This window comes from Poecilia mexicana, unplaced genomic scaffold, assembly GCF_051168715.1.
Source record: "Poecilia mexicana isolate PSO_F unplaced genomic scaffold, ASM5116871v1 scaffold_14, whole genome shotgun sequence".
Classification (NCBI taxonomy): Eukaryota; Metazoa; Chordata; class Actinopteri; order Cyprinodontiformes; family Poeciliidae; genus Poecilia; species Poecilia mexicana.
In genome coordinates, this window is record NW_028263383.1 from 9,993,092 (window position 1) to 10,020,791 (window position 27,700).

General features: G+C 41.6%; 2 protein-coding genes across 2 annotated transcripts in view; one reads left to right on the plus strand and one right to left on the minus strand.

The window, feature by feature from the left end:
- Positions 1-1,717: 1,717 nt before the first annotated feature.
- kctd16b (potassium channel tetramerization domain containing 16b) overlaps positions 1,718-27,700 on the minus strand; it is an 87,618-nt gene continuing 61,635 nt past the window's right edge. The window contains exon 2 of the mRNA XM_014989501.2: positions 1,718-2,181. Coding sequence (XP_014844987.1) covers positions 1,718-2,181 — 464 coding nt within the window. The remainder of the gene's footprint in view (positions 2,182-27,700) is intronic.
- Positions 20,693-27,116, plus strand: LOC106919268 (uncharacterized). Its single transcript, XM_088012573.1, has 5 exons — positions 20,693-20,770; positions 21,454-21,501; positions 21,569-21,655; positions 21,781-21,956; positions 26,985-27,116. The coding sequence occupies exons 1-5, from the start codon at positions 20,716-20,718 to the stop codon at positions 27,114-27,116; spliced, it is 498 nt and encodes a 165-aa protein (XP_087868699.1). The 5' UTR covers positions 20,693-20,715.

The window sequence follows — 27,700 nt, forward strand, 5'->3', positions numbered from 1 at the left end:
ACAGCTGTCTGACGTCTTTTAAAGGACAAACTATCCTCCTCTCAGTAGCTTCTGTTACTATGTTATCCTGTGCAAGATGTTTCTAAATATCATTAAGTTCATGTGTGTGAAAGGGAACGACAAAATACTTCTGAGAAAATAACATATCAAGAGTTAACTGCAGCCAATTACTTTAATGCAATCATTCAAAAATCTGAATATTGAGGCATACCCTCTATGTTCTTTAGATGAAACGTCTCTTCAGATGACCCACCAAGTGAAATGTACTCTGGCAAAAAGAAAATAATTAGTTTGACAAAGACTTTTTTGTTTTTTAAATAAATGCAAAAACTTTTACCAACTGATTGTCATCCATTCTAAAATTCAAATTGGACTTTAGTGTTTTCCATTATAATTCCAATAAAAAGGTGAAGTAACTTTATTTATCTAGTATGGTAGCAGTTTTTTTTAAAGATCACTGCTGTCCTAATTTCTGTAGCTGCTTTGCAATACATTCCCTTGCTTCTACTAACTTAAATACAAGAGTAATGGCTAACCTTTAATGAATCACGAGTTGTATCTTTTTGTTAGAAACCCAAAGACTTCATTAGTAACTGTAAACAAGAACTACATATATCAGCTCTTTCATCAGACCGATCATCAATAACTATTGATTAGCTTGTCAACAGTAAGTGTGGAAAGCCTTGAACCATGTTGGCAGAGTTAGAAAACACCACTAGTACAGCCTTTTCTGTCTGTACAGTACTGTCAAACCAAGTGAGGCTTTAATTATACCATGATTTATTGTTCAGTATGAGTAAGGCGGAAAAAAATTAGATTTTTTTTTTGTTTATGTGAATATACTGTGATGACTGTGATCAAAGTGTTGGAGTTTTACTCAGTTCCAACAAACCTTTGCTTTTTCTCTTTCCCTCACAACTTACTGTTGATCTACATCCAGGCAGCTTTGTAAAAATTAGAGCAATGTGCTGCTGCTTGGTGCTCTTGGGGCACATTTGCAACATAACCTGCCTCTAAGAAGGGGAATTAATTTATATGCTGATGAAATTGTGCGTCCTTCTGGCTCAAGAGTCTCCAAATGTTACCTAAAAGTAAAGTAATCAGCCCAGCTGTTTGTGCCACTGTGGCAGCAGAGATCTCAGGGAGTATTTATGGTGAGAGCTCTGTTGGAACTGCATGAATTATTGATGAGTCCCGATGCAGATTTATCTTTGACCTCCAGGCCACCTGGGTACAAACACACACGTACACACCACCGCACTCATACAATCACGCAGTAAATCAGTGTTTGTCTTTGTTGGATCAGAAATGTTGCTTTGTAATTTTTTCAGTCAAAAGGACGGCTGATTACAGTCCGTGCAATCCATTAGCCATCAGTAACACCAGGTGCAACCAGTAATGATTTCAGCTGTTTGATCAGTTAGCTCTGCTGTTTTGGTCCAACGCTGATGCAGTCTGCAAGTTACTGCACATACATACAGTATATACTTGGTCTAAACTACATATAAACACATACTGTACATACTACATTTACCAAGAGCCTTTGCAACTGCCTTTTTAGATGATTTTTTCTTTCTCTTGACTTTCAACATCCTGTCAGGAAGTGTCCTCCTCAATGTTGATTTTGTTTGAAAAAATCCATGATGGAAAAACACGTAAACTGATCCGTGGCCGTGTGCTTGCTTGCTCCCTCCGTGCTTCCCTCCAAAATTCAGGCTCAAAGGCGGTACTTTCTCAGCAGGTCGGTCTGCCACACGTACTGCCTTCCAGGAAACCTCTCTGGGATCTTGATCTTGTGGAAGTCTTGAATGCATTTTTGCAGCTCCTCCTGAACCGTTGGCTTTTCTTTTACGGGCCGTTTCTTGCAGCCACTGGTGTCTCGCGAGCTGGCTGTCAGAGTGCGCAGCAAGTCACTCTTTCGTCGCTGGTCAGACTGCTGAATCATGCTAACTGGGCCTTTCTTAGGTGGCCTGTCGAGGGTCTGGACCTTGGCATGAGGATGCGACTGACGGCTGACTGGACCTCGAATGACTGTTCCCTGGGGAGAGCTGGTCTCCGACTGGCTCTCCGAGCTGGAGGTTGAAAGCTCGTTGAAAGAAGTGCCACTCTCCCCTTCGCCATCACCCTTGTGGTTCTTGCAGCAGCAGTCACATGGAGGAGAAGACCAGCGTGATGGACCACCTGTGGAGACAAGACAAGCAGAACAGGAGCTAATATTAGATTCCATGGAGAGCTTCTTTCCCCCCCACTTTTTCCTTTCTTTGTAGATCAATCTGCATGAAGAAAAAAACTTAACAATAGGACAAAGGAAGACACAAATTATTCAGAAAGGAATAGAAAGACAAAGTAAGAAGCCATAGGGGAGACAAAGATGAGCAGTCAGCCGGTGCCAAATAGTTATCACCTAGAACAAAGTGACATGGCATCAGGAACCACCGGCTTTCCACCGCTCTAATCCTAAAAGTGAAGAGGGCAAACATGTGACATTCCTGCATTGTTAATCCTGCATTGCACGACCCATCTACACCCACAAAGAGCTAAAAACCTTTTTAAAATTGAAAACAGAAGTTCAAAACTGATACATGTACTTGTGGAAAAGAATATGGTCCCTTAAATATGTCTTCTGTTTTTGCTTGCTTGTTTTACCTAGATGTTTAAGATAATCTCATCAATTTAATATGAGGCACATATAACCAGAATAAATGCAAAAATTTGTTTTCAAATAGAAAATGTTAGTTTGACCGGCAGTGGCTCAGCAAAATGCAGTCAAGGTGGATTCATTCATTCATGCACCGGCACCCATTACACAGTGAGACAGAGAAGCTGGCTTTTATAGCTTGGACATTTCACCACTCATACCAAGTAAAAGGGTTTTCAAAAACAAAACAAGAAAACATTATTTAGACAAACCTAACACAAAACAATAAACGGTACCGTAAATATTTACACGCATGCAAATCATTCGAACTAAACTAATCTACGGTCAACCAAAGAATAAATGTAACTTAGTATAACTCCTCAGAGCATTACTCCTCTTAATTGACATGGCCATGCTCTGGGAGCTTTTCAGTAGCACCTGAAGCATTTGTCTCCCTTTGCTGCTCCTCCCTGCTGAGGAGACACACCAGCAAAGCTAAACACTCAATTAGCAAACTCAAATTAAACCCAAAGAAGTCAGGAACAAACTGACACTTTCCCCCACAAAGTGAATATTTAATTTGTATCAATATGCCTAAAAAGGGTTACAAAGTCATTTCCACAAACACGGAAACATGGAATAGTGGTGAACCGTTTCAGAAGCGGTTTAGATTACTGCCTTCCATCTGTGAGGTCCCAAAAGAGTCCAGGACTCCTGTGAAACAAACCAGGCCTCACCTGCCTCGGTTAAAGACCGCTTCATGAATTATCAGCAAGAAAAAACAAAAACACCTTTATCAGTCTCAAGACTTTTTAAAAGATATTTTGTGGATTAATGTTGTGCATCCCATTACATCTTCCAAAAACATAACTCAGCAGTTCAGAGACAGACAGACTAGAAGCTACTGTAAATAGTCCTTGTGTTGATCTTTGTGGCTGGTAAAGCATTTCATTTGATACTTTTGTGATTTCAGTCACAGTCTTCAACATGGGAGCAGTTTATTTGTCCTCGTTGCTTTCCTAGCAAATGTTTTACGTTTTGAACAAATGCAGCCTGATTTCACTTGTGGTGTAAGGAATTCACTGATGTTCATTTACACATCTCATTTCACGGGATTTGTACACAGATTAGGATCTTGTGACCAGCACAGGTCTCTAGTAAATGTATAAGATCATATGAGGGAGGCAACAGCGAAGCCCACAGTGTTAATCAGAAATAAGCTGGGGTCTCCACAGCCCTGGCTGGGTCATCCAAACATTTCTGATCTTTTTAGAGACCTAAAGCACCCAGTGACCCCAGAAAACATCCTAACAGCAAGTCAGAGTGCCAAGCAAGAAAACATTTGAGTTCCTCTGTTTTGATGAGATTGAGGCATCTGTCCAGCAGCTCTGGTCTCAGTCAGTAATGAAACAAAAGCACCCATCCACATATCACCAAGAGGAAACCGTCGCCTTCACTAAGATCTGCTGTAAAAGCTCTGGTCTGCCTGAAACATTCAGGCACCAGTGCAGCACCACACCTCTCACTACAGGAAGCAGCCATTCATTTTTCATGCTAACCTCCTGAATAATTGAGAATGTATCTGTTGCTGATGGACTCTTTGCTGTTTAGTGAGGGTAGATCAAAACCCTGGAGGCAAACACCCTCCATGCCCCACCCTAACCGATGATTGTAGGAGCTGCTTCACTTCATCTTTATTTCCACACATTTATGGTCTGACAGATTCTGGTTGCCATGCATCTTCTACTCATTGGGTACAATATTGGCTCATTTTTGTTTTCCCTTTATGCTAAGCATTTAAATAACTATGCAAAATAAAACTCTGCCTGCTTTTAATTTTCTTTATTCTCTGAAGCATATTTGGATTGTTAATAGCTGTGGCGCCTGCATAAAAGACAAATATTTGCTCCTCAGAGTCTTACTCAGCCACTATATCTACATTTATGAGTATAAATAGGTGGATTTTGTGGACAGCTTGACACTGGGTCCAGATCCCATATGCACACACACATTCTTACACACTGTGCCTTCTGTGTTCAAAGTAAACCTCACCCATCAAAGCTACTGACAGAAATAGAACACAACCCCCTTTTTCAACCATACCAGCTCTGGATCTCCTTAATTACCATTGGCATTTACACATCTCAGCTCCTGCAGACACAAACACACATTAGTGTGCACCCATTCACACAGAGAGAGTGGTGCTTCCCAGTCTGGGGTCCGTGCCCTCCCCTTAGGGGGCGTCGATGATCACAGGGGGCGCATGAAGCTTTGATAGTTCCGAGGTTAAAACGTCACAGTGAAATTTCAATATTATAATTAAAACCTCTTATAAAATATTTGGTGATTAAATATTAGTTTTTATAAGGATAAAAAGCATTAAAAAGCTAATTTTAGCAAAGTAGAGACTGATAATGACTCCCAAATAAACGTACAAGTATTACAATTTTAAAGCTAAAATTCTAAACATATTTTGAAACCACACCAATAAAAACACAAGTTTCAAACACTTTGTCACAGACTCTTACCAGCAAATACAAGTGGGATTGAGAGAAAATGAAGTTAGCAAAAAACCACACAGTGTTAAATGTAGTTTGGAAAGACTTTAGAAATCTGTGTAACTGCTAAGTTCAAGTCATGGTTAACAACTTTCACCCTTCTTGTGTGATTTACAAACTTTTTTCTCACCACCTCAATTAGCTAAGATAAATGTTGCTCCAAATAAAAAATTTTTCCAGAGATATTTAGCTTATGTTTGACCCATTTCAATTTTAATATAAGCAAAAGCAGAAGTTATCCAATTCAAGTATTCCTGTAATTATTCATAAAATGCCTAAAAACTTTAAAGACGACAGAACCAGCCATCACCGTCTGATTACACTCTTTAAACAGTCTGAACAGAAGCTGATATATAAAACCAACTTCACTAGTAAACTGTGCAAAACATAACAAATAAAGACGGTGAGCTGCTCATGAACTACTTGTCAGTTTTGAGCAGCTACTTAATCAAATATTGATTTTGTGCATATTTTTGATCAATGTGAATCTCTTATCATTTGGTATCTTGTCTTTTGTGTGGCTTCACCAGTAACCAGTTTGGTTATTTTTTACACAACTGCCATTGTTTGAGTCTTTCTAAATTAGTCAATACAGAACTAATGAACTGTGAAAAAACTGCTTGAATGAGCATTTTCTGTCTTCTGTTCTTCAAACAGCAAACTATAAAGCAAATAAAAACCTGAGGTTCTGCTGGTAAAATACAACAGTGTGAATAGTTGCCTGCAACTATGTGTTAGAACTACAGCATGTAAGGAGAGTTATAATGACTGTTAGAAACTCTAAAAACAACTTAAACCTTTGTAATGACATGAGGGATTTTTGACAAACAGCAATTACACAGTTACATAAAATTATATGTACAGCAGTTGTCAAATTGACAATACTTTAACCTGTAGAAATCTTTGCACAAACTAGTTTTGCAATGGTCCCACTCTCACTTTCCTGGGATTACTTTTCCATATGTTTGTATGTTAAATATTATTTTAACGTATGTTTAATTATGTATTACTTTTACCACTATTAAAGATACAATCTCACTTTGGCAATAGTTCATTTATCAAGACCAAACATTTCTCAACAACATATAGAGCACAACAATTTCAATACCTTAATATTGGTCAAAGAAAAACTATCACATGTATTTCATGGAATTGGAAGTAAACAACTAGCATAACTAATCAAAGTAGCACAATATAGAACAGCTAAATAGCATGGTGGGAACAAAAACTGCCTCCCCAGCAAACACTCACCCTCTATCATGAGACCAACAAGTGGATACAAGGGGATTTAGAGTGCTGGAAGCCACTGAGATCAATAATGCAATCGGTTAGTGTAAAATTTGCAGCCCGCGCTCTTCTAAAAATGCATGACCTGTATGAAACAACGCAATCATCCAGGCCCAAGAAACAGAATTATGGCAATGAGAATCTCCTTCAAGGCCGTGTTTAGGAACACGAGTTAATTCATGTTGCTCCGAGGGGACAGTGAGTCCGCTGATCGATGAGATGCAGGCACATAACCAGTGGTTTGAAAAATGGGCCCAGTCTCTGGAGAGTCAGCTTCAAGACAATCAGCTTGTCCACATAAAATGAACCTTGTGGCAAACACTGTTATAACAAATGTCTCAAAGAGCCTTGTTCTGAGCATGAGTCTGTGTCTGTACAGTTGATATATGATTTTGTGATTACACTCTGGCACTTGGTAATTATATCTACCTCCTTCTAGTTCTTCATTTGCAATTCCATTTTAATTCACAGGTTTCCAGTGTTAAAGACTGCTAGGAAGGAGTTAGATTTGTAATTTTGACCACTTTTTATTCCCATAAAATCCTAAAGTCCATAACTAACTTATATGTAAAAAAAAAGGAGGGAAAAAAACATTTTACAGCAAATGGAGAAGCTAAGCACTGATAAATAAGATGTGTGAAATAAGTGAGTGGTGTCTCCGTAATTTCACAGTAATACCCTAATTACGTTCACAAAAAAGGAGAGTTAAGTATGCGGTGTTGATGAGTCAGTCAAAGCACACCGAGTAATGGCAGTGGTGATTTTTTTTTCTTTGCTAAATGAAGTGAAGAATGAAACTGTAAATGTGCAGATGAGCATTTTCTCAATGGGATTAACACCGAATGGTTTTGTGGTCATGCTAATGGAAAGGGAGGATGAGAAACTATAAAGTTTGTTCCTGTTGCTTTCTTTAATGCTCATATTACTTCAAAGACATTATCATTATCTTGCAGAACTAAGTTAAATGGCTGTCTTTGTAAATTAGGTACAAAGGAAACTTACTCACATGTGAAATGATACTGGAATCATATATGAAGTAAAAATATAACATAGATAGCACTAATATGACTTTAAAGTAAACATTTTCAGAAGGTATTATTTTCACCATCACCTTAAGATTTGAAAGCTCACACATCCCCAGTCTAGAATTGTGAAATACAGACACCTTTAGAAAGTGTCAACATTTACCTTGTTAGATGTTCCTTCTGCAAAGGTCAACGTTTCATATTTTATAGCGCAACATAAACTGTTCAAATTTAATTATCCCAGAGAAAACTAGTGCATTTCACATCCAAGTTGGAGGTATTTGTATAAATTGTCACTTGTTTTGCTAAACTTAGTCATTTAAATTGTAGCAAGTCCATACCTCGTTATTCACGCTATTTATACAGTTTGCAATGACCATATGCAGTGCCTCCCTGTTGTTTATTTGGTCATACTGAAGAACTGGAAAAAAAAAAAAAAAAAAAAAAAAAGGGTTATGCAGGTCAGAAACCTGAGGAAATATAATGTACTTTATAGAACATGAAGTCTTTGAAGTGTGCATATGGCTTTTGATGTGCTCCTGTTTTGAATAGTGAGCATCTGGTTCCGGAGTGGGAAACCTACTTTGTCCTGCTGCATCAGAACAAAGTGCTTTACATTTCCACAGTCCAAGTTTTAGTGGCTTTACTGGCTCAGGTTTCAACTGCTCCTTGAAAACCGGAGCAGTAATTTGTGATGAGATTTTACATTCATCTGTTCTCAGCATTAAACTGTGCTAAAAGACAAAATGTATGTTCATAGTAATTTTACAAGTAAACCACGTAAAAATGAATTATTAGTAACCGTGTAATGCCAATAGGTGTATAGAATTCTTTACATTGTGTTTTAGTTAAATTATCAAACACAGAGGCATCTGAACAAAATTACTCCGATATGGGCAATTCAGAGAGATCAATCTAACAGTGATGTTTCTGGACTGTGGAAGGAACCCAGAGTCCCTGTAAATAACCCACAAATGCTCTGGGGGAACATGCAAACCATATATAAAAAGGCCCTGGGCTGTGGACCTTTTATTGTAAAGCAACTGTTCTAACAACTGCACCTATGTGCAGCGTTAAACTAGATGTTTCTACTTTTTTCTGTCAATAAGGGCAAAAACAGGACCTAAAAGGAGAATCTTTAGTTGTTATTCAGTTTAAAGTAGAACCCTCTGGATAAAAGTTAGAATGGAAGTGAATCAAAGACATTTGTTATGAGTCTTTAACAGAGTGCTTAATCATCCAATGTGCAGAAGGAACCCATAAAAATAATAGGAAAGTAAACCTTTTATTGTACAAAAGGGGCTTGCTTTGGGATTGTTTGAACAATACTGAAAGTGGAGAAAATGTCCCTTTTGTCCCTCAAACTGAATGGTGGCTTGGATAAAAATGGGTCATTTCTAAACAACTGCTGCTACACATTTGGTAACAGAATATTTTTCTAAAACAAGAAGGTGAATTATGCAGCTTACATCATTAGAGCCTTTGGGTTTGTGGATTTCTACTTATAGATCTGCCACAGGTCATGTCAATGTGTTGTTGGCATGCTCTAATGTGAGAACATGATCAAGCTTGACTTCAGGGTTGAATACATGCATGTGTGAGTGTTTGTTTAATCATGGATGATAATATTTGTATGTGCACGCAGACACATGCCAAATGGTAGAGTGTTATGGGTCGGTTTGTGCTTTTCTGTAAGTCTGCCTTTTTCCACATATTTTGTGCATTACCAGTGTGTCTGTGTGCAGATGTGTTTGAAAGCAGATTCTGCACCCCTTTTGTTCTGCATCCCAGAGCAAGTGACAACGAGGTTTGGAACTATTATCTGTTATGTTGTGCAGAAAGAGGAATTCTGGTGTCAGGTGGCGTCTCCATTCGTGTCATCAGAGGTGCCAGACTGTCGGCCATGCCTCTGGTATGCATCATTCAGCGTGCACTTTCTTCCTCTGAGCGTGTCTATCCGAGACGCGTGACATGTGCAGAAGTGGAGTTGTGTGGTCTCTGACTTGTCTTTTTCAGGCAGGTGGGCAGAAGGTCTGATTGAAGTCTAATGAGTGTCACATGCTATTAGACACACACATAAACCCACCACAGCTCCCGACAGCAGCTACAGGCACTGATGTATTGATCTCAGCAGGAACCTCTACAACTCTTGTCAGCTCTGGACAGCAAAGCTAATTCACACCACACTCTCAAGATAATGAAATAAATAAACTCAACAACACACAAAGTCAAAGCTAATCGTATGTACTGTAATGAATTTATCATGCTCTCTCATTAGGAATTAGTTGGTCTGCTTGTTTTCTAAAAGGAGCAGCTGCACAGCATAAAACATATCCTTTGAACAGCTTATTTATTTTGGGGATCAAGCTGAATGAAAGCAGTGGAGCAATTATACAAACACTGCATAATCAAAACTAAAGTTTGCAGTACAATAAAAAAAGAATCCACATCTTTCTTGCATTTTGTCACTTTCTCCTCCTGTATGACTTGGGACAAACAGGTTGTACCACTTTGTCTCTGACCTGACTAATGTATCCTTTGGTCTGTCAGGCTGTTTCTTCAATAAAGTTCACAGCAAAACCTCTGATACATAATTTACCAAAAACAATCCCGTCTTTGTCCTTTTCTCTTCTTACTTTGTGTTTGACAGAATGGTTTGTCTGAATATTTGTTTATTTATTCTACACTCCATTGTGCTTTAGCTGGATTTCCTAAACCTGTTAAATTGTTAGCTGTAAAAATAAAACCATGATAAATATTTTAAAAGTATTGAGCAACATCATTCCACATTGTTTCATCATTTTGTAAGACACAGTAAACATCTGGATTAGATTTTCTCATTTCCATTCGTAAAGGGCAGACAGTTTGACAAATTAATGCAACAGATCCAGACGCTGACAGGAACTAAAGGATTTGACAAGCTTCCCCCTGTCTGAGCGCAGCCTCTGTTTAGATGTCAGCAACAAGAACTACAAGAATTTATCCTATTTTTGAGTCAGCCACTTTTCTTACACAATTTGTGGCTTGACTCACAAACCTGTTTATCTGATTTGTGCTTGCCACTGCTTTTATTATCAGCCCTGCATTGATCGGCCTATAGACACCAAGGCAAAATCAAATAATAAATCTTGGCTGCTTACATTCTACAAACGGTTCTGAAGGACCCTCAAGCGCAGTTGAATGGAGAGTTGACCAGACTGGGAACTATGAAGTTACTCATTGAAGCTGTGGGAAACATGAACATTTAAATGTCAGATATCAACAATGTATGAGCTGATGGAGCACATAATTGAGGATAAAGGCTACTTTAAAATGCCTTCACTAACTCAAGTGGAATCATTCAACTTTGCTTGACCCAGAATACTGAACGGTAAATCAAACCAACTCTATCATGTTGGTTTGTTCTAGGAATTTGTTTTTTCCTTTTTACATTGAGTTGCAGGGGAAATAAGGGTTCCACTGGAAATGTTTTCTTACTTAAGGAAAAGCTCAGAAAACCTCGTCTGCTTTTTTCAACCTTTCTCTTCCTCCTGCAGTGCTTCTCCTCTCTGCTCTGCCTGTATTGATAGGTTGGAACATTAGTGCCTCTGTATGGACGATTGCCCTCTGATTGATTGGGGCATGCCATTAGCAATGCATAAGGAGAGCAGTGACTGACCTGCGAAGCAGGTCAGTCACTGCCTCCATGCATTGCATGGCAGGCACCTATTGTTCTACACCCAATAGAACGCCTGGATATTATTATTATTATAACAACTTCTTCCATTACCGTTAATGCGGCTCGTACCGCTGCGTGCCCACCCACAAAAGTGGTATCAAAACGTGTGTCTCGATCCCGGCATTGGAGCTATTACTTTTATTGGGGATCGGAGTTACGACGGCGACGTAAAAAGCGAAAAACGAGCGAAATTTCCAACTGCCAAAACCTTAGAGTGTAACTGAAACCAACTGCCGCTTTTTAGAGTGAGAAAAAGAGTGGAATTTTGACCCCAAAATAATTTTGAAATCGCTCTCATGGGTGCAAAAATTGCTCTATTGGTATGAAAGTCGGTCATGACATTGATACGAATGCCTGCTCCGGTAAAATGTTTTCAAAATTTCCCTAGGGCTTATGGTTTTCGGTCCAGGTGCTTCAGAGCAAAGTTTTGGGACAGGATAACTGACGCTCCTCTCCAGTGTTTTACATACATTTCTGAAAAATCTCTGAGCTCAGCGCACACCATTTTTCTCTCATCACTGCAATTACTGTGATTGAGCTACAGATATGAATCGCGGTAATAGATGAGATGAGAAATAGCCCTCTCATATGCTTCAAACGGTTTTTGGATCGGACTTACGGAACCCGAACGGGAAGCAGTCGTTCGGACTGCTTTTTCCATTAAAACTGACTGGGTGTCTCATAAAGATAGATAAGTCTGACACACACAGGGCACTTTCATCACTATAGCAACAGAATGCAGAGAGGGAGAACTGCTGGGGTTTGGACTACAAAGACTCTGTAGTTCTAAATATGGCGGAACACTTTAATGCAGAGGGCAGAGCAGAAGGTCAGAACTACAACATGGCGGAACACTCAATTATTACAGAGGAGGCCTGAGCTGGCAGTTAGAACTACTTCCTGTTTTGGGCATTATACAGGTGGATTAACCAAACCACTGTTACACATTGGATTAGTGTGGTTATGAAAATTAAGTTTACTGAAAGTTTCAAAATAAAACTCTGAAAATTGCACTGACAAAAGTGCATCGCCGTAGGCGATGCAAAAATGAAAATCTTTTTTTTATGTTTTTTTTCTCAGGATAGTGAACTGCCTTGCGCAGCAAGGCAGTTCATTAACATTAGCATTTCATGGTTGTCTTAAAGATTGCAACAGAATCCAGAGAAAGGCTGCTGGTTTGGACTACAAACCAGCAGCCATAACTGCCATAACTGTAGTTCTATCTATGGCCAAGACTCAGTTAAAATAGAGGCCTGACCAGCATGTCAGAACTACAACATGGCGGAACACTCAATTATTACAGAGGAGGAGTTGGCTGGTATTATAAACAACTTGTGCTTTGAGCATTATATAACTGATTTAACCTGATCACTATTACACATGAAATTAGTGTGGCAATTTCAAATGAAGCTTATTGAAATTTTTCAAAATAAAAGCCTTGACAATTTTTACATCATGTAATTGCTCTTTTTACATACATTTCTGCAAAAAGTTCTGAGCTCAGCGCACACCATTTTTCTCTCATCACTGCAATTACTGTGAATGAGCTACAGATATGAATCGCGGTACTAAATGAGACGACAAATAGCCCTCTCATACGCTTCAAACGGTTTTCGAATACGTATCACGGTTCCCGAATGGAAAGGAGTTGTTCGAACAGCTTTTTGGAGTGAAACTGGCTGGCTCAAACAGATAGAATTGTTTCTCCCCCTGTCTGGAGAAACACAGGGGGAGGCTTGGTCACTATAGCAACAGAACACAGACAAAAGCCAAACTGCTCCTTAGGACTACAAAAACACCATCTTTGTAGTTCTAAACACGATGGAACACTTTACTACAGAGGCCTGAGCAGAAGGTCGGAAGGTCAACATGGTGGAACCCTCAATCATTACAAAGGAGGGCTGAGCTGGCAGTTAAGAAGTAAATAATGGTGGAACTCTGACTTATTACAGAAAGAAGGTGAGCAGAATGTTATAACTACAGACAGGGCAGAATGTTCTGGGCATTATATATAAACTGGTTTAACCCAACCACTGTTAGATATTGGATTAGTGTGGCCATTTAAAATGAAGCTTACTGAAAATTTCAAAATAAAAGCCTGAATATTCCTCTTGGGCCTTTATTATGTTTTTCTCTCAGGTTAGTGCAGAGACAACTACAGATTTAAATCGTGTTTCCATCGGAGACAAGAAATTGCCCTCTTATATGCTTCAAAAAGTTTTCGGATTGCTCTTATGGATGCTGAACAGTAAGCCGCTTTGATCAGAAAAACTAACTGCTTCAAACAGTTAGAATTCTCTCTCCCTGTGTGTCTCACTAACATGATAGTTGAGCTGCTCTTTAGAACTACAATGACTGAAGGTCAGAACTACAACATGGCGGAACTTTCAGATACCACAGATTAGGGCTGAACTGGCATTTAGAACTACTTGCTGTTTTGGGCATTATATAGTTGGATTAACCCAACCACTGTTACACATTTTATTGCTGTGGTCAATTAAAATGAAGCTTAATGAAAATTTCAAAATAAAAGCCTTGATATTTTTCACATCAGCTTTGGGCTTTATGTGAAATGTTTAAACAAACTACTTTTACACATTGAATTGGTGTGGTGGTTAAAATGAAGCCTACTGAAAGTTTCAAAATAAAAGTCTGCATATTCCTCTCATGCTAGTGCAACGCCGTAGGCGTTGCAATAATATTAAGCTTTTTTCGCATTTTTTTTCCTCAGGATAGTGAACTGCCTTGCGCAGCAAGGCAGTTCATTAACATTAGCACAAGTTTAGCATTTTACTGCCCCCACTAGTGCACTGCCTTGCTGCGCAAGGCAGTGCACATCCTAACATCCTACATGAATATTAGTCTTCACGCTAATATTAGCATTTTGGCTTATGCATTAATTTCAACATACTGAATGGTACAGGTGCAGTTTAGTCAACATGTTTCTGACTCACCACAGGTTATTGACTACATTGAAGCTTTCTTTAGCATTAATGCTAATTTTTTGCATTAGAACGCTTGATTAAAAACCGACGGGCACACTTTGGCATGCCCCTTAAAATTTCTGCGGAATTTTCTAGTTTCTGTCATACAGCCTTTCTGCACTCGGAGGCTGTTCAGTGGAGATAAATGATCTTGGCACAACAAAATCTCAACTCTGCCGTCTGGGTCTGTGTCCCTTCTCAGTTTCCTACATCTTTTTTTTCTGTATTTTTTTTCTTCCAAGATATTTCTATTTTAAATGTTTCTGTAGCCTCAGAGAACCTTTTCTGCTTTCAATGGCTATCCAAAGTCACAATGTAATGTCTACTGAGGATTTTAAAAGCAGGTTGGTTATAAAAAATAAAACCTCAGGCAAATTACCAGCAATCACTATGAATGGGTAAATATCATGACTGTCAGATGTCTAAGAATCCCTCCCACACCAACACCCCATACAGACTATTGTTCATAAAATGTATAAATGCATAAGAATCCCATAAAGATGCACATACAAGTTTCAATGAGTAATTTTTGAAAACCTTTAGTTTGTGAGAACAGCAAAAGCTGGAACTTGATGTTTTTTTAATTATTTCATATAAACAATTCAAAGAAAGACAACATTAAATGTGTATTTCAAATTCTAAGACAGCCCTAAGCCACTGCTGTTGAATTATTTTTGAATGTTAATTATCTAAATCACCTGGAGTTATTCCACCAAAGCACCAAGCATTTACAAAGCGCTCCACAATTCAAATTCATCTACACTTTTGACATCAGATGAAGGATTCAGTTAACTGCTAATCAGTCTTTTCAATCTGTTCTGTTCTTATGCAAATATGTTTGACCCCATATGTATTCTACAATACTTAATCAGACTGTGTGGATTTTTAATTTGACGATAAATCTATTTAACAATTATGTGACAAAGTGGAATGAATTAAAAATAAATCTAATTGGACTACGACTGCACATAACTATAAATAAATAAAACAATTTTTCCAATTTTATATAAACACCAGAAATTAATTTAGATATGAACTGGTGCTGCCTGAACAGAATAGCCACATATTGATAATTTATAAACAGCTTTCTGTATTATGTATCAGTGTCTAACGATTCACAACAAATTTACTTGTGCTGAATAAGTTTCATCAAAATAATATTGGGGAATTTTTCAACACAGATTTTATGAACGTGCTCGTGTCAATTCAGCTCCACTGTATGCCAGGCATCTTTGCTTTTGCAATAACGGCTGCACATTTTGAAAGCACACCTATGCCTGTGAGCTTTCTGAATTAAAATCTATGATATTTAAGAAAAAATTGGATCCATAAAACTTGGTTTATGGTTTATGGTAGCTAAAATGTGAGAGCAGCTAAACATTTTGGGTTTGATCAGCATGCTCAATCTTTAGTTACTTTGGACAGCTGTACAGTGTTAAATTAACTATTTTTTAAATTTGAAATGGATATGTGGTAATCTTTAAGATGACAGTGACAGTATGGTCCTCCCAGTGTCACATTGTTCTGTCGCAAAATCATTGGTAAAATAGGAAAATGACACTTTTCCTGTACTCTGATTTCCTAATAGGAAAAAATCTACTTTCTGGGTCAGGATCTGTATGAGCATAACAAAATGGATTCTATTTTAGCTCAGAAACTCAAAAACAGACCGAGGGCACAGGGAAGATCTAAGGTATGTGTCAGCTCTAGTTTTTCACAGAGAAACAAAAAGAGGAATCTCATCTATGTTTGATTTCCTCTCACATTTCCCTGCTACTAAGTCACATAATTTGTACAAAGTTTTTGACAAAATTTTACTCTCAAATGACGTGCCTATGCTTGAAAACTAGTTGAATCACATCAATGAAGTGATTTCTGTCTAGATTTATTTGCTTCCAGAAGAGGTCAAGAGAGCATTAATTAAATCTGGCAGTGATTCAGTATCTTGTCCAAGGACACTTCACCATGACAGATACTGGTCAAATCATGTGTCTGCTTTACATCTCTCCTGTCTACTATTTAGCTTTGAGAAGATTAGCTTGGTTGGTCAGCTATTGATTAAACTGTCTGTGTTCCTGAAATGGAGTTCTGGGCAAAGATGTCAGTTTCCAAATAGAAATGCTCCTTTTTCAGAATGCAACGGGGTGTTTCCTCCTATCGGCATCTTTTTGGTTGGAACAATATTTGCAAGCTTGGCATAATAGATAACAAGAATGAAGAATTACTCCGCCTCCTTCACACTCATTTTTCTTCTCGCCTGTCTTTCTTGCATTGCTAAATTATTAGTCTCTTGCACAGCAGTGTAAAATGATGCATTTGTGTGTTGAGCTTCATAAAACAATCTGTTCTTATCTGCCAGCATTTTCTCTCTTCTGCATGTTTTTGTAGTGTTTTTCATGGCTGTATCACATTGTGTTGTATTGTTATCTGGTTGAATGACATTTTTTTCATCCTCAAATACAGGTGTTGCACATTGTTTCAGAGCAACGCTACATTATAGAAAAGTACCTTACATAGATATTTTTTCCTTCTTTCATTTCTATCCTTCCCTCTGAATATCACTTCCTCCTGTCAATTCGTGCTTTAGAACATCAGCAAACTCCTTCATCAATTAAAGCTTTATGTTTCTGCATATGCACAATCAGTGGCGCAAAAAGGGGGTATGCAGCGCATGCAACACATAGGGGCGCAGCACCGGAGGGGGCGTTAAAACCCCGTCTGGAGGGGGCGGCGCGCCGATTACGTTTTCCCATACACTTCAGGGTGCCTTACGCTCCTTCACCTCGAGCACGTTACGAGGTAAATGTAGAGAGTTTTACCCTTCACGTAACGAGCGTATGATTTCCTCACTCCTTCAACCTTCCTTCTGGGGAGAGGAGGAAGGGGGGGGCACCGACTTATGTTTTCGCATCCACCTGAATAATGTGTAGTTGCGCCACTGCTCACACACATCGTTCAACCAGACAGCTATTTGGGGGAGGGGGGGCGTGGCAGAAATAGTTTGGGAACCACTGGTCTAAGTAATCGTGCAGTGTCTATATTTCAGTGGAATGATTTTTTGTAATAAAATGTTAATTTTTGGGTATTGGAAATATAAATCAGATTAGAGTGTTAGGTTAAAATAAAAGAGGCTTTTTGGGTGAGACATGCTGACCGTTGAGAAGCAGAGTAAAAACATTAAAAAGAAGAAGTGTGCCAAGAGACTAATCTTAAGAGACTGGAGGTCCTCTGTTCCTCCTTCCTTCCACCTGATGATGACGGACATGATGTCCATGATACAGATGGAGAGACTTTGGAAAGGCTCTAAAGACACTTTCTCATGTGACTTGACTGGAATCCCTTTTCGGAACACTTTTCAAAGACTGGTCTCTCCCCTCGATCACCCTCTAGTGCAGTGGTTCTCAAACTTTTTCTCCTGGGCCCCCCAGTGGTTTCCAAACTATTTCTGCCCCCCTCCTATGGATTACAAATAGCTGTCTGGTTGAATGACGTTTGTGTGTGTGTGGGGGGCGGGGGGAAGGTTCGGGGGGGTTCTTAGAGATTCCCTGTCTCTAAGAATGAGCGGGGTGGGGGGAAATCAACTTCTTTTGGGGGCAAAATGAATGACATAGACACCAACATCGGTAGCCTACAAGGTACTTGTTGAGCTTAAGGTTCTGTATTGATATTAGCTAGTCATCTTTTAGCTAACATTAGCTGCATCCAACAGCTTTACTCAACTCAGTCGGTTAGTTTGGGGGGGAAACTGTGAAAAGTTCTTTGCGTTTTGCTGGTTTGCTGCCGTGATTCTAACACACCTGTAGCTCTGCACAGCAGCAGCAGGTCTCCTGCACAGGTGTAAACCCAGCGCGAGCGTCATAGCGCTCAGGTTGCGCTCAAAGGCGGCTCGGAAAAACAGGTTACCACATGTTAACAACGGATTAAACAGTTTTAACTGCTGATAAAAGTGACAGAGGACACAGATATGGGAAGTGTGGAAGTCTCTACTGTATCAAATTGACATAGGAATAATAGAGAGTTGGCCATTCTAAGTAAAACACAGCGCATACAGCGTTCATGTTTTTTTTGTTTTTTTTTCATCCATCCAGACGGCTTCCCGCGCTCCCCCCCTCCGCATTGGCACGGCGCCCCTCCATAGGGTGCACGCCCCACAGTTTGGGAACCTCTGCTCTAGTGTGTGTATGTATACCCTTGTATGTGACTATGTATATGTGCTGTGTGTGTACACCATATGTCAACCGCAATGTTTTATGCTTTTGACCTGTGCATCTGGGCCTTGTTGTTTGTTTAACTGTATGTTCCAAACTTTGAAAACGTAAAATAAAATTTATATATAAAAAAAAAGAACTGTAAACAGAAGTTTGCGGATGAGCGAACAAAGACAAGAGAAGAGAAAGTGGGTAAAGTATCAGGTGGTCTCCAAAGGCGAAGAGGTCACGTAGGAACCACCCATGTGGACGTTTGAGTTGTCACGTAAACCATCCACACACACATGTAAATAAAAGATATATAAACTCTAAGAAGGGGAAGCAAAGCGTTCTTTGTTCCTGGTGTTGGAGTAGAGCTAACATGATGCAGAAGGACCAACAGCAGAGGACGACACCCTGGAATCCACGGACAGGCTAAAGGCTCAGCACCACCTGGAAGGGACAAGACCCGTGTACCCACAGTTTCCAGGATTCCTGATTCGACTACTGCCCTGCTCTGCCCCAAAGACCCCAACTCTGCTGCAACGGACTTGGTGAATGGACAAAGTCTGAAAGATAAAAAAAAGACTAGATCTGCTTTGTTCCATTTCAAGGGGATTTTCGTCTCATTAAGACAAGATTCTGACCAAGAACGTCAAAATTTCTGTTACCAAGGGACAACAGAAATCTACTGGGTATGAGTCTGACTGCTCCCCAAAGCCTCTTAGAAAATCCAGTGATAGGATAAGGAAGGGACAAATAATGTGGTGGTAATTTGATATCTAAAAATTGTTAATTTTATAATTGATAAATCTTTTGAAGTAAGCTGCAGTCACTTAACCCTGCTAAAACTACTAATAAATTTTGTTGATGATTGTGGACATGGAAATTAATTCTGAGTCCGGAATTACTAATGTTGCTTCTGATTATGGTAAAGTCTATGTGAATGGTTCTAGAAAAACAATGGCTCCATAGGTTTCTTTGGCGATGAGTAAATAATCACCCTGGGGTTCAAGCTGAGCCACTAAAATTTATCTAGTCTGCAACAAGTCCTCGTTATTAAAAGGGAGAGAGCTGCCGTTAACAAAAGTCATTATTGAGGTTATATAACTGCGAGAGCTACTCAGTTAGTTGCCTTAATAGTTGAAAAGGGGGATAACTTTTGGACCGTAGGTAGTCAGAGGCTCGACGAGTCCTCCTGCCACCAGCTTAAACAGAACGTCTCCTAGACTATGGAGTAAAAGCCCAAGGATCTAGAGACTTTCCTGACCCATTAACTGGAGAGCTGGTCAATAGTCAGTCTATGAGAGCTGAGAGGGTTTAGGTGGGGCTGGCTATTGTGCAATAACAGACAAAACATATTCCAGAATTTATCAACATAAGCTCATCCAGTGATGAGGATCTTTTAACAAAAGAATATTAAGAATATAAAGTAAACAGAATTACTAAAATTACTAAAATTTAAACCCTGAAAACACAGTTAAGATTTCAGAAGAGAAAATAACTTTTTTTTTTTTATTATTATTTGAGAATAGTTAGACAGTAAAGTGGGTAATGAAAGAGGGGGAAGACATGCAGCAAAGGTCACCAGGCTGGTAATCGAACCTGCAATTAGGTTCCTTGTGCGCCACCACAGCACCTCAGGAGAAAATATCTTATTGGTCAGCAAGGTTTTCACAAACACTGCAACCTTTTTCACTTTGGTGCCTCAAGCTTGATAATGTGAAAAGTTAGCAAAATCTGGTGATATGAATCACAACAGAAAAGGTGATTACTTACACTTAAGGTTTGGAAAACAATATTATAAATTTGCTGTTTGACAAATTATTCAAAATGACGACTCTCAGTTTGTCTCATTGAAGTGAAAATGTCAAAAATACAGGATGAAATAAGAAACTTACAAAAATGATTTTAAGACAAAGTTTCTGTCCATGGTGTAAAAAACATTCAGAGAGATCTAATTTCAAGGCTTTCAATAAGGCCCTTGAAAGAAAAATAGGAATTTTTAAAAAAAGAAATCATAAATAAAGATTGTTCTAGATTTAGTTTATCATTAATCTTCATCTTAGTTTATTATATGTAGACAATGACTAGCTTCAGACCCTAAACCCATTTTTTTAAAATGTAGCTGAATTTGTGCTTGTTTATGCAAGTGTTCTCATGTGAACTCAAGTTACATAACATGACTGTCACACAACGCAAAGACTTTTCAGGAGAGAAACCCAATTACAGTTGATCAACTTCAGCTGTGCCACCTACACATGAAAAGGTTTTTAAGCATCAAATGGTGATTGCATTCTCAGGTAGCAGCAGGAGCCATGGGGTGTGTTGGAATCCTGTTCACTTGTGTGATGGCTGTGTGCCTTTACAAAGGTTTGTCTGCCCTCTGTTTCTTTTCAAATTTTGTATGCAATTGTTAGTGCAATGTGGCTTACTGGTGCTTTAAAAAAACTCAAACCATTTTTTAGAAATGCATCATGCTAAATCCACTTTTTAGTTTTAGTTCTAGTTCATTTTTAAAGTTTTTTTCCTGGCATCGTGTAGCTCTTATATTGGCTTGGATTTTTCAGTCGGTATATCTCTGACGTGTCTCCTGCCACTACATTTGCTGTGCAACTGCTAAAAAGTTGAACAGTAAATGGTTCAGATTTACTGAACCATTTGGTGTCCCCTCCACATTCTACTTTAGGAGAGTGAGGCCACATGGGTTGAGTTTGTTTTGGAACACTTGCTAGCCACTGCTTCACTTTCTGTATCGAGGGATTTTCAAAAATGCTTTCTATGAGGTCGGTTCCTCTTTGCGACTGAGACGGGGGGGACCAGCAAAGCAGTTGGCTATAAATGAAGCTAAACTGACGGCAAAGCTGTGAGACATGAATGATGTCAACCATGGCCTTTGGTTTTTGCTCAGAACGGGTAAATGAAGAGTTGAGGAAGTGAGACCAAAGTATCTCGGTTCTACATTTTACAGTAAAGTGATTTGTGTATAAAGAATTGAAAGCATGATATGTCCAACTTAAGAAGATGTGAACAACATAACTAAGTCTTGTCCATAGGATCCAGTTGGCCGCTTGCTCAAAATGGTGTGCAAAAGATTCAAGATGGTAAGTTGGCAAGTGAAGCCATCTTTGAACTGTCAATCAAGAAAATGACAATGTGGTCTGATTGCAGAATTGTCAGAAAATGATATTTCTCTGAGGAGGAGCATTGCCATTCTACAAACGATGGATTTTATGTTGAAGCAACAAGTTAAAGAAGGTAAGGGCTGCTAACTCTTAAACTGTCAAAGAATATGGCAGGGAGTGGCAACCTATGCTATACAAGTAAGCTGGTGTGTACTACATGCACATTTTTGACAATTTTATGTAAATTTACTCAATCAGTGCAAATGGAAATCAATAAAGTGGATTTGATGAGCGACGCCTCCCACCACAACAACGTGTCAAGCGACGCCTCCCACCACAACAACGTGTCAAGCGACGCCTCCCACCACAACAACGTGTCAAGCGACGCCTCCCACCACAACAACGTGTCAAGCGACGCCTCCCACCACAACAACGTGTCAAGCGACGCCTCCCACCACAACAACGTGTCAAGCGACGCCTCCCACCACAACAACGTGTCAAGCGACGCCTCCCACCACAACAACGTGTCAAGCGACGCCTCCCACCACAACAACGTGTCAAGCGACGCCTCCCACCACAACAACGTGTCAAGCGACGCCTCCCACCACAACAACGTGTCAAGCGACGCCTCCCACCACAACAACGTGTCAAGCGACGCCTCCCACCACAACAACGTGTCAAGCGACGCCTCCCACCACAACAACGTGTCAAGCGACGCCTCCCACCACAACAACGTGTCAAGCGACGCCTCCCACCACAACAACGTGTCAAGCGACGCCTCCCACCACAACAACGTGTCAAGCGACGCCTCCCACCACAACAACGTGTCAAGCGACGCCTCCCACCACAACAACGTGTCAAGCGACGCCTCCCACCACAACAACGTGTCAAGCGACGCCTCCCACCACAACAACGTGTCAAGCGACGCCTCCCACCACAACAACGTGTCAAGCGACGCCTCCCACCACAACAACGTGTCAAGCGACGCCTCCCACCACAACAACGTGTCAAGCGACGCCTCCCACCACAACAACGTGTCAAGCGACGCCTCCCACCACAACAACGTGTCAAGCGACGCCTCCCACCACAACAACGTGTCAAGCGACGCCTCCCACCACAACAACGTGTCAAGCGACGCCTCCCACCACAACAACGTGTCAAGCGACGCCTCCCACCACAACAACGTGTCAAGCGACGCCTCCCACCACAACAACGTGTCAAGCGACGCCTCCCACCACAACAACGTGTCAAGCGACGCCTCCCACCACAACAACGTGTCAAGCGACGCCTCCCACCACAACAACGTGTCAAGCGACGCCTCCCACCACAACAACGTGTCAAGCGACGCCTCCCACCACAACAACGTGTCAAGCGACGCCTCCCACCACAACAACGTGTCAAGCGACGCCTCCCACCACAACAACGTGTCAAGCGACGCCTCCCACCACAACAACGTGTCAAGCGACGCCTCCCACCACAACAACGTGTCAAGCGACGCCTCCCACCACAACAACGTGTCAAGCGACGCCTCCCACCACAACAACGTGTCAAGCGACGCCTCCCACCACAACAACGTGTCAAGCGACGCCTCCCACCACAACAACGTGTCAAGCGACGCCTCCCACCACAACAACGTGTCAAGCGACGCCTCCCACCACAACAACGTGTCAAGCGACGCCTCCCACCACAACAACGTGTCAAGCGACGCCTCCCACCACAACAACGTGTCAAGCGACGCCTCCCACCACAACAACGTGTCAAGCGACGCCTCCCACCACAACAACGTGTCAAGCGACGCCTCCCACCACAACAACGTGTCAAGCGACGCCTCCCACCACAACAACGTGTCAAGCGACGCCTCCCACCACAACAACGTGTCAAGCGACGCCTCCCACCACAACAACGTGTCAAGCGACGCCTCCCACCACAACAACGTGTCAAGCGACGCCTCCCACCACAACAACGTGTCAAGCGACGCCTCCCACCACAACAACGTGTCAAGCGACGCCTCCCACCACAACAACGTGTCAAGCGACGCCTCCCACCACAACAACGTGTCAAGCGACGCCTCCCACCACAACAACGTGTCAAGCGACGCCTCCCACCACAACAACGTGTCAAGCGACGCCTCCCACCACAACAACGTGTCAAGCGACGCCTCCCACCACAACAACGTGTCAAGCGACGCCTCCCACCACAACAACGTGTCAAGCGACGCCTCCCACCACAACAACGTGTCAAGCGACGCCTCCCACCACAACAACGTGTCAAGCGACGCCTCCCACCACAACAACGTGTCAAGCGACGCCTCCCACCACAACAACGTGTCAAGCGACGCCTCCCACCACAACAACGTGTCAAGCGACGCCTCCCACCACAACAACGTGTCAAGCGACGCCTCCCACCACAACAACGTGTCAAGCGACGCCTCCCACCACAACAACGTGTCAAGCGACGCCTCCCACCACAACAACGTGTCAAGCGACGCCTCCCACCACAACAACGTGTCAAGCGACGCCTCCCACCACAACAACGTGTCAAGCGACGCCTCCCACCACAACAACGTGTCAAGCGACGCCTCCCACCACAACAACGTGTCAAGCGACGCCTCCCACCACAACAACGTGTCAAGCGACGCCTCCCACCACAACAACGTGTCAAGCGACGCCTCCCACCACAACAACGTGTCAAGCGACGCCTCCCACCACAACAACGTGTCAAGCGACGCCTCCCACCACAACAACGTGTCAAGCGACGCCTCCCACCACAACAACGTGTCAAGCGACGCCTCCCACCACAACAACGTGTCAAGCGACGCCTCCCACCACAACAACGTGTCAAGCGACGCCTCCCACCACAACAACGTGTCAAGCGACGCCTCCCACCACAACAACGTGTCAAGCGACGCCTCCCACCACAACAACGTGTCAAGCGACGCCTCCCACCACAACAACGTGTCAAGCGACGCCTCCCACCACAACAACGTGTCAAGCGACGCCTCCCACCACAACAACGTGTCAAGCGACGCCTCCCACCACAACAACGTGTCAAGCGACGCCTCCCACCACAACAACGTGTCAAGCGACGCCTCCCACCACAACAACGTGTCAAGCGACGCCTCCCACCACAACAACGTGTCAAGCGACGCCTCCCACCACAACAACGTGTCAAGCGACGCCTCCCACCACAACAACGTGTCAAGCGACGCCTCCCACCACAACAACGTGTCAAGCGACGCCTCCCACCACAACAACGTGTCAAGCGACGCCTCCCACCACAACAACGTGTCAAGCGACGCCTCCCACCACAACAACGTGTCAAGCGACGCCTCCCACCACAACAACGTGTCAAGCGACGCCTCCCACCACAACAACGTGTCAAGCGACGCCTCCCACCACAACAACGTGTCAAGCGACGCCTCCCACCACAACAACGTGTCAAGCGACGCCTCCCACCACAACAACGTGTCAAGCGACGCCTCCCACCACAACAACGTGTCAAGCGACGCCTCCCACCACAACAACGTGTCAAGCGACGCCTCCCACCACAACAACGTGTCAAGCGACGCCTCCCACCACAACAACGTGTCAAGCGACGCCTCCCACCACAACAACGTGTCAAGCGACGCCTCCCACCACAACAACGTGTCAAGCGACGCCTCCCACCACAACAACGTGTCAAGCGACGCCTCCCACCACAACAACGTGTCAAGCGACGCCTCCCACCACAACAACGTGTCAAGCGACGCCTCCCACCACAACAACGTGTCAAGCGACGCCTCCCACCACAACAACGTGTCAAGCGACGCCTCCCACCACAACAACGTGTCAAGCGACGCCTCCCACCACAACAACGTGTCAAGCGACGCCTCCCACCACAACAACGTGTCAAGCGACGCCTCCCACCACAACAACGTGTCAAGCGACGCCTCCCACCACAACAACGTGTCAAGCGACGCCTCCCACCACAACAACGTGTCAAAATGTGGTCAGTAATTGAATCTGGACAGAAGTGATGTCAAATAAAATGGTCAATTGTAAACAAGGTTTCATTAGTTTTTAAAGGCCTATTCCAAAGATATGTGGAAATTTGTACATTACAATCTAAACCTCACATTGAAAACCAACATTGCAAAAGTTGAATGGATTTTAAGTTTTTGAAATATTTCACTGGGGCCTCACCCCCCCAAAAAAGAGAAACAAGTTTAAAAATTTGGCTGCTCAGGACTCGGCACGCTTGCAAACATAATGAAACATGCTGATGGTACCAGACTGTGCAAGCGTGCCACTGACTGCAGCTGTCTCTGTTTACTATGAATCCCAGGAGGTTAGGCACTCTGCTAGAGGAACATCCCAGAACACTGGCTGTTATCAGCAATGACACCAGTGTTGAGTCAATTAAATTGCACAACTTGCATGCCAAGGTGCTACAGAAAATCTTAATGAACCTTGTGGAAATATTTAAAATAAATTTAAACTTGTCCTTTCATCTGAAATATATTTTTTGGAGTAAGAAAATGGTCAATCTTTCATGCAAGAACAATTTAAATCAGTCTGTGCAGTGATTTCCTGACGAGTGTGCAAGCAAAGTTCTCAAATGCTTGTGCAGCAGTTGTGTTCATCTTGTGGCTGGTATGTATGTGGATGAAGTGACTGGAGAGCTGAACTATCAAAAACAATCACTACTGGCACATTCCAGATACAATACATAATTGATTCAGTTGGCAGATTTTGATGAGTTGCACACATCCATAAATGACCAAAGTTCAATGATGAAGCACGTGTAACAAATATGAACTCTTCTGCATTACAGATTATTAGAGGACTTAAAGGTTGGATAGGTATGAGAGAAGTGCTCAGTGTCATGAAGAATAATTGTGAGCAGGAGCACATGCTTCAAGTTTTGGAATGATTGTAATTGTGACAAGCAACACGTCTCTCCAAAGAATGGAGAAGTGAGAAAAGATGTTTTGGTCAATGTTCTGTTGGAGTTTCAGATTTTTGTCCAGCCAGAAGGAAACACCAGAGTTACATAACATCAGTTTGACATGATGTGCATTTTATTCTGTTTTGATTTTTCTTTTCAATAAATTCATGTGTGGCTAATGGTTTACATCATTTCACTGATTTACCCAAATCCAAAGGTTGAACATGTTTAAAAAATAAAGCGTCACAATATAAATTGATTTTTACGTATAAATTTTACAAACAAATCAGCTAATCTAAATTGTTTTCATTATATTTGGGCCAGCAACAACTTTTCATATGACAAAATTAAATAATTGGGTTTATTTGCCTTAACACCCAAATGGAGGATGAGATGTAACATCATTTTAGCCTTTAAACTGAACTATGTGACATTTCTAGCAGTTTGTCATTAAGGCAGAAACACATTTCTGAGTTTATATGAGTCCATCAAAACCACAGTCGAGGTTCTCCATTACTGAGTGTTGCTGCAAACAGCATCATCAGATTGTTGACCACAGCTCATGGCTGCCCATATTTCTGCCCATGTTCACCCCCATAACGGTAAAGAACAGACTGCAAGTTGATGTTCCCAACTTGGATGGTACCAAACCAGACATCATTGCTTAGAGTAAGACTGGAGAATGAAAATGGGCTGTAAGGCTATAATTTACAACAAGAAGCATTGTCATGATACTATAAAGATGGGGAAAAAAAAAAACAAAAAAAAACAGAATGACAAAGGTAGTAAATTTCTTTGCCGTTATTCTGCAAATAAAATCACAATTTACCATCTCATTTCCATGAGCTTTTTCTGGAAACAAAAGAAGCTGAGAGTTGTTTTTCCTCTTACAGTTCACTCGAAGTATCTCCTCTATGTTAAGAGCAAGAGTCTGAATATTACCGGTGAAGAATGTTTCATTGCTGTTGTCCCATTTCTCCTGAAGTATTCTCAGTAGGGAGGATTTCAGGAAAACAGCTCAAAGTGGGATATGGAAGACAAGCAAGGTCAGTGAACTGGAAGGAATCCGACTTTTCCTTCAGGGAAGGAGGCATTCTTCATTGCTGTAAATCTCTGCATGTTTGTGCTTTCTCCATCAAGGCGATCATTGTATTGCTGAATTGCATGTATTTGTTGAATGTGAAGCAATATCTTCACTCTTTATGGGACCTCTTTGTTTTAAGTAATCACTAAATCTCCCTGAGAGCACTTG

Excerpts from the sequence above, each read along its gene's own strand:
- LOC106919268 (XM_088012573.1), top strand. The coding sequence starts at position 20,716 with ATGGGGTGTGTTGGAATCCTGTTCACTTGTGTGATGGCTGTGTGCCTT. Across the intron at positions 21,502-21,568 it reads TGTGCAAAAGATTCAAGATG|AATTGTCAGAAAATGATATT; the intron begins GTAAGTTGGCAA and ends GTCTGATTGCAG. Across the intron at positions 21,957-26,984 it reads ACGCCTCCCACCACAACAAC|CATCATCAGATTGTTGACCA; the intron begins GTGTCAAGCGAC and ends TGCTGCAAACAG.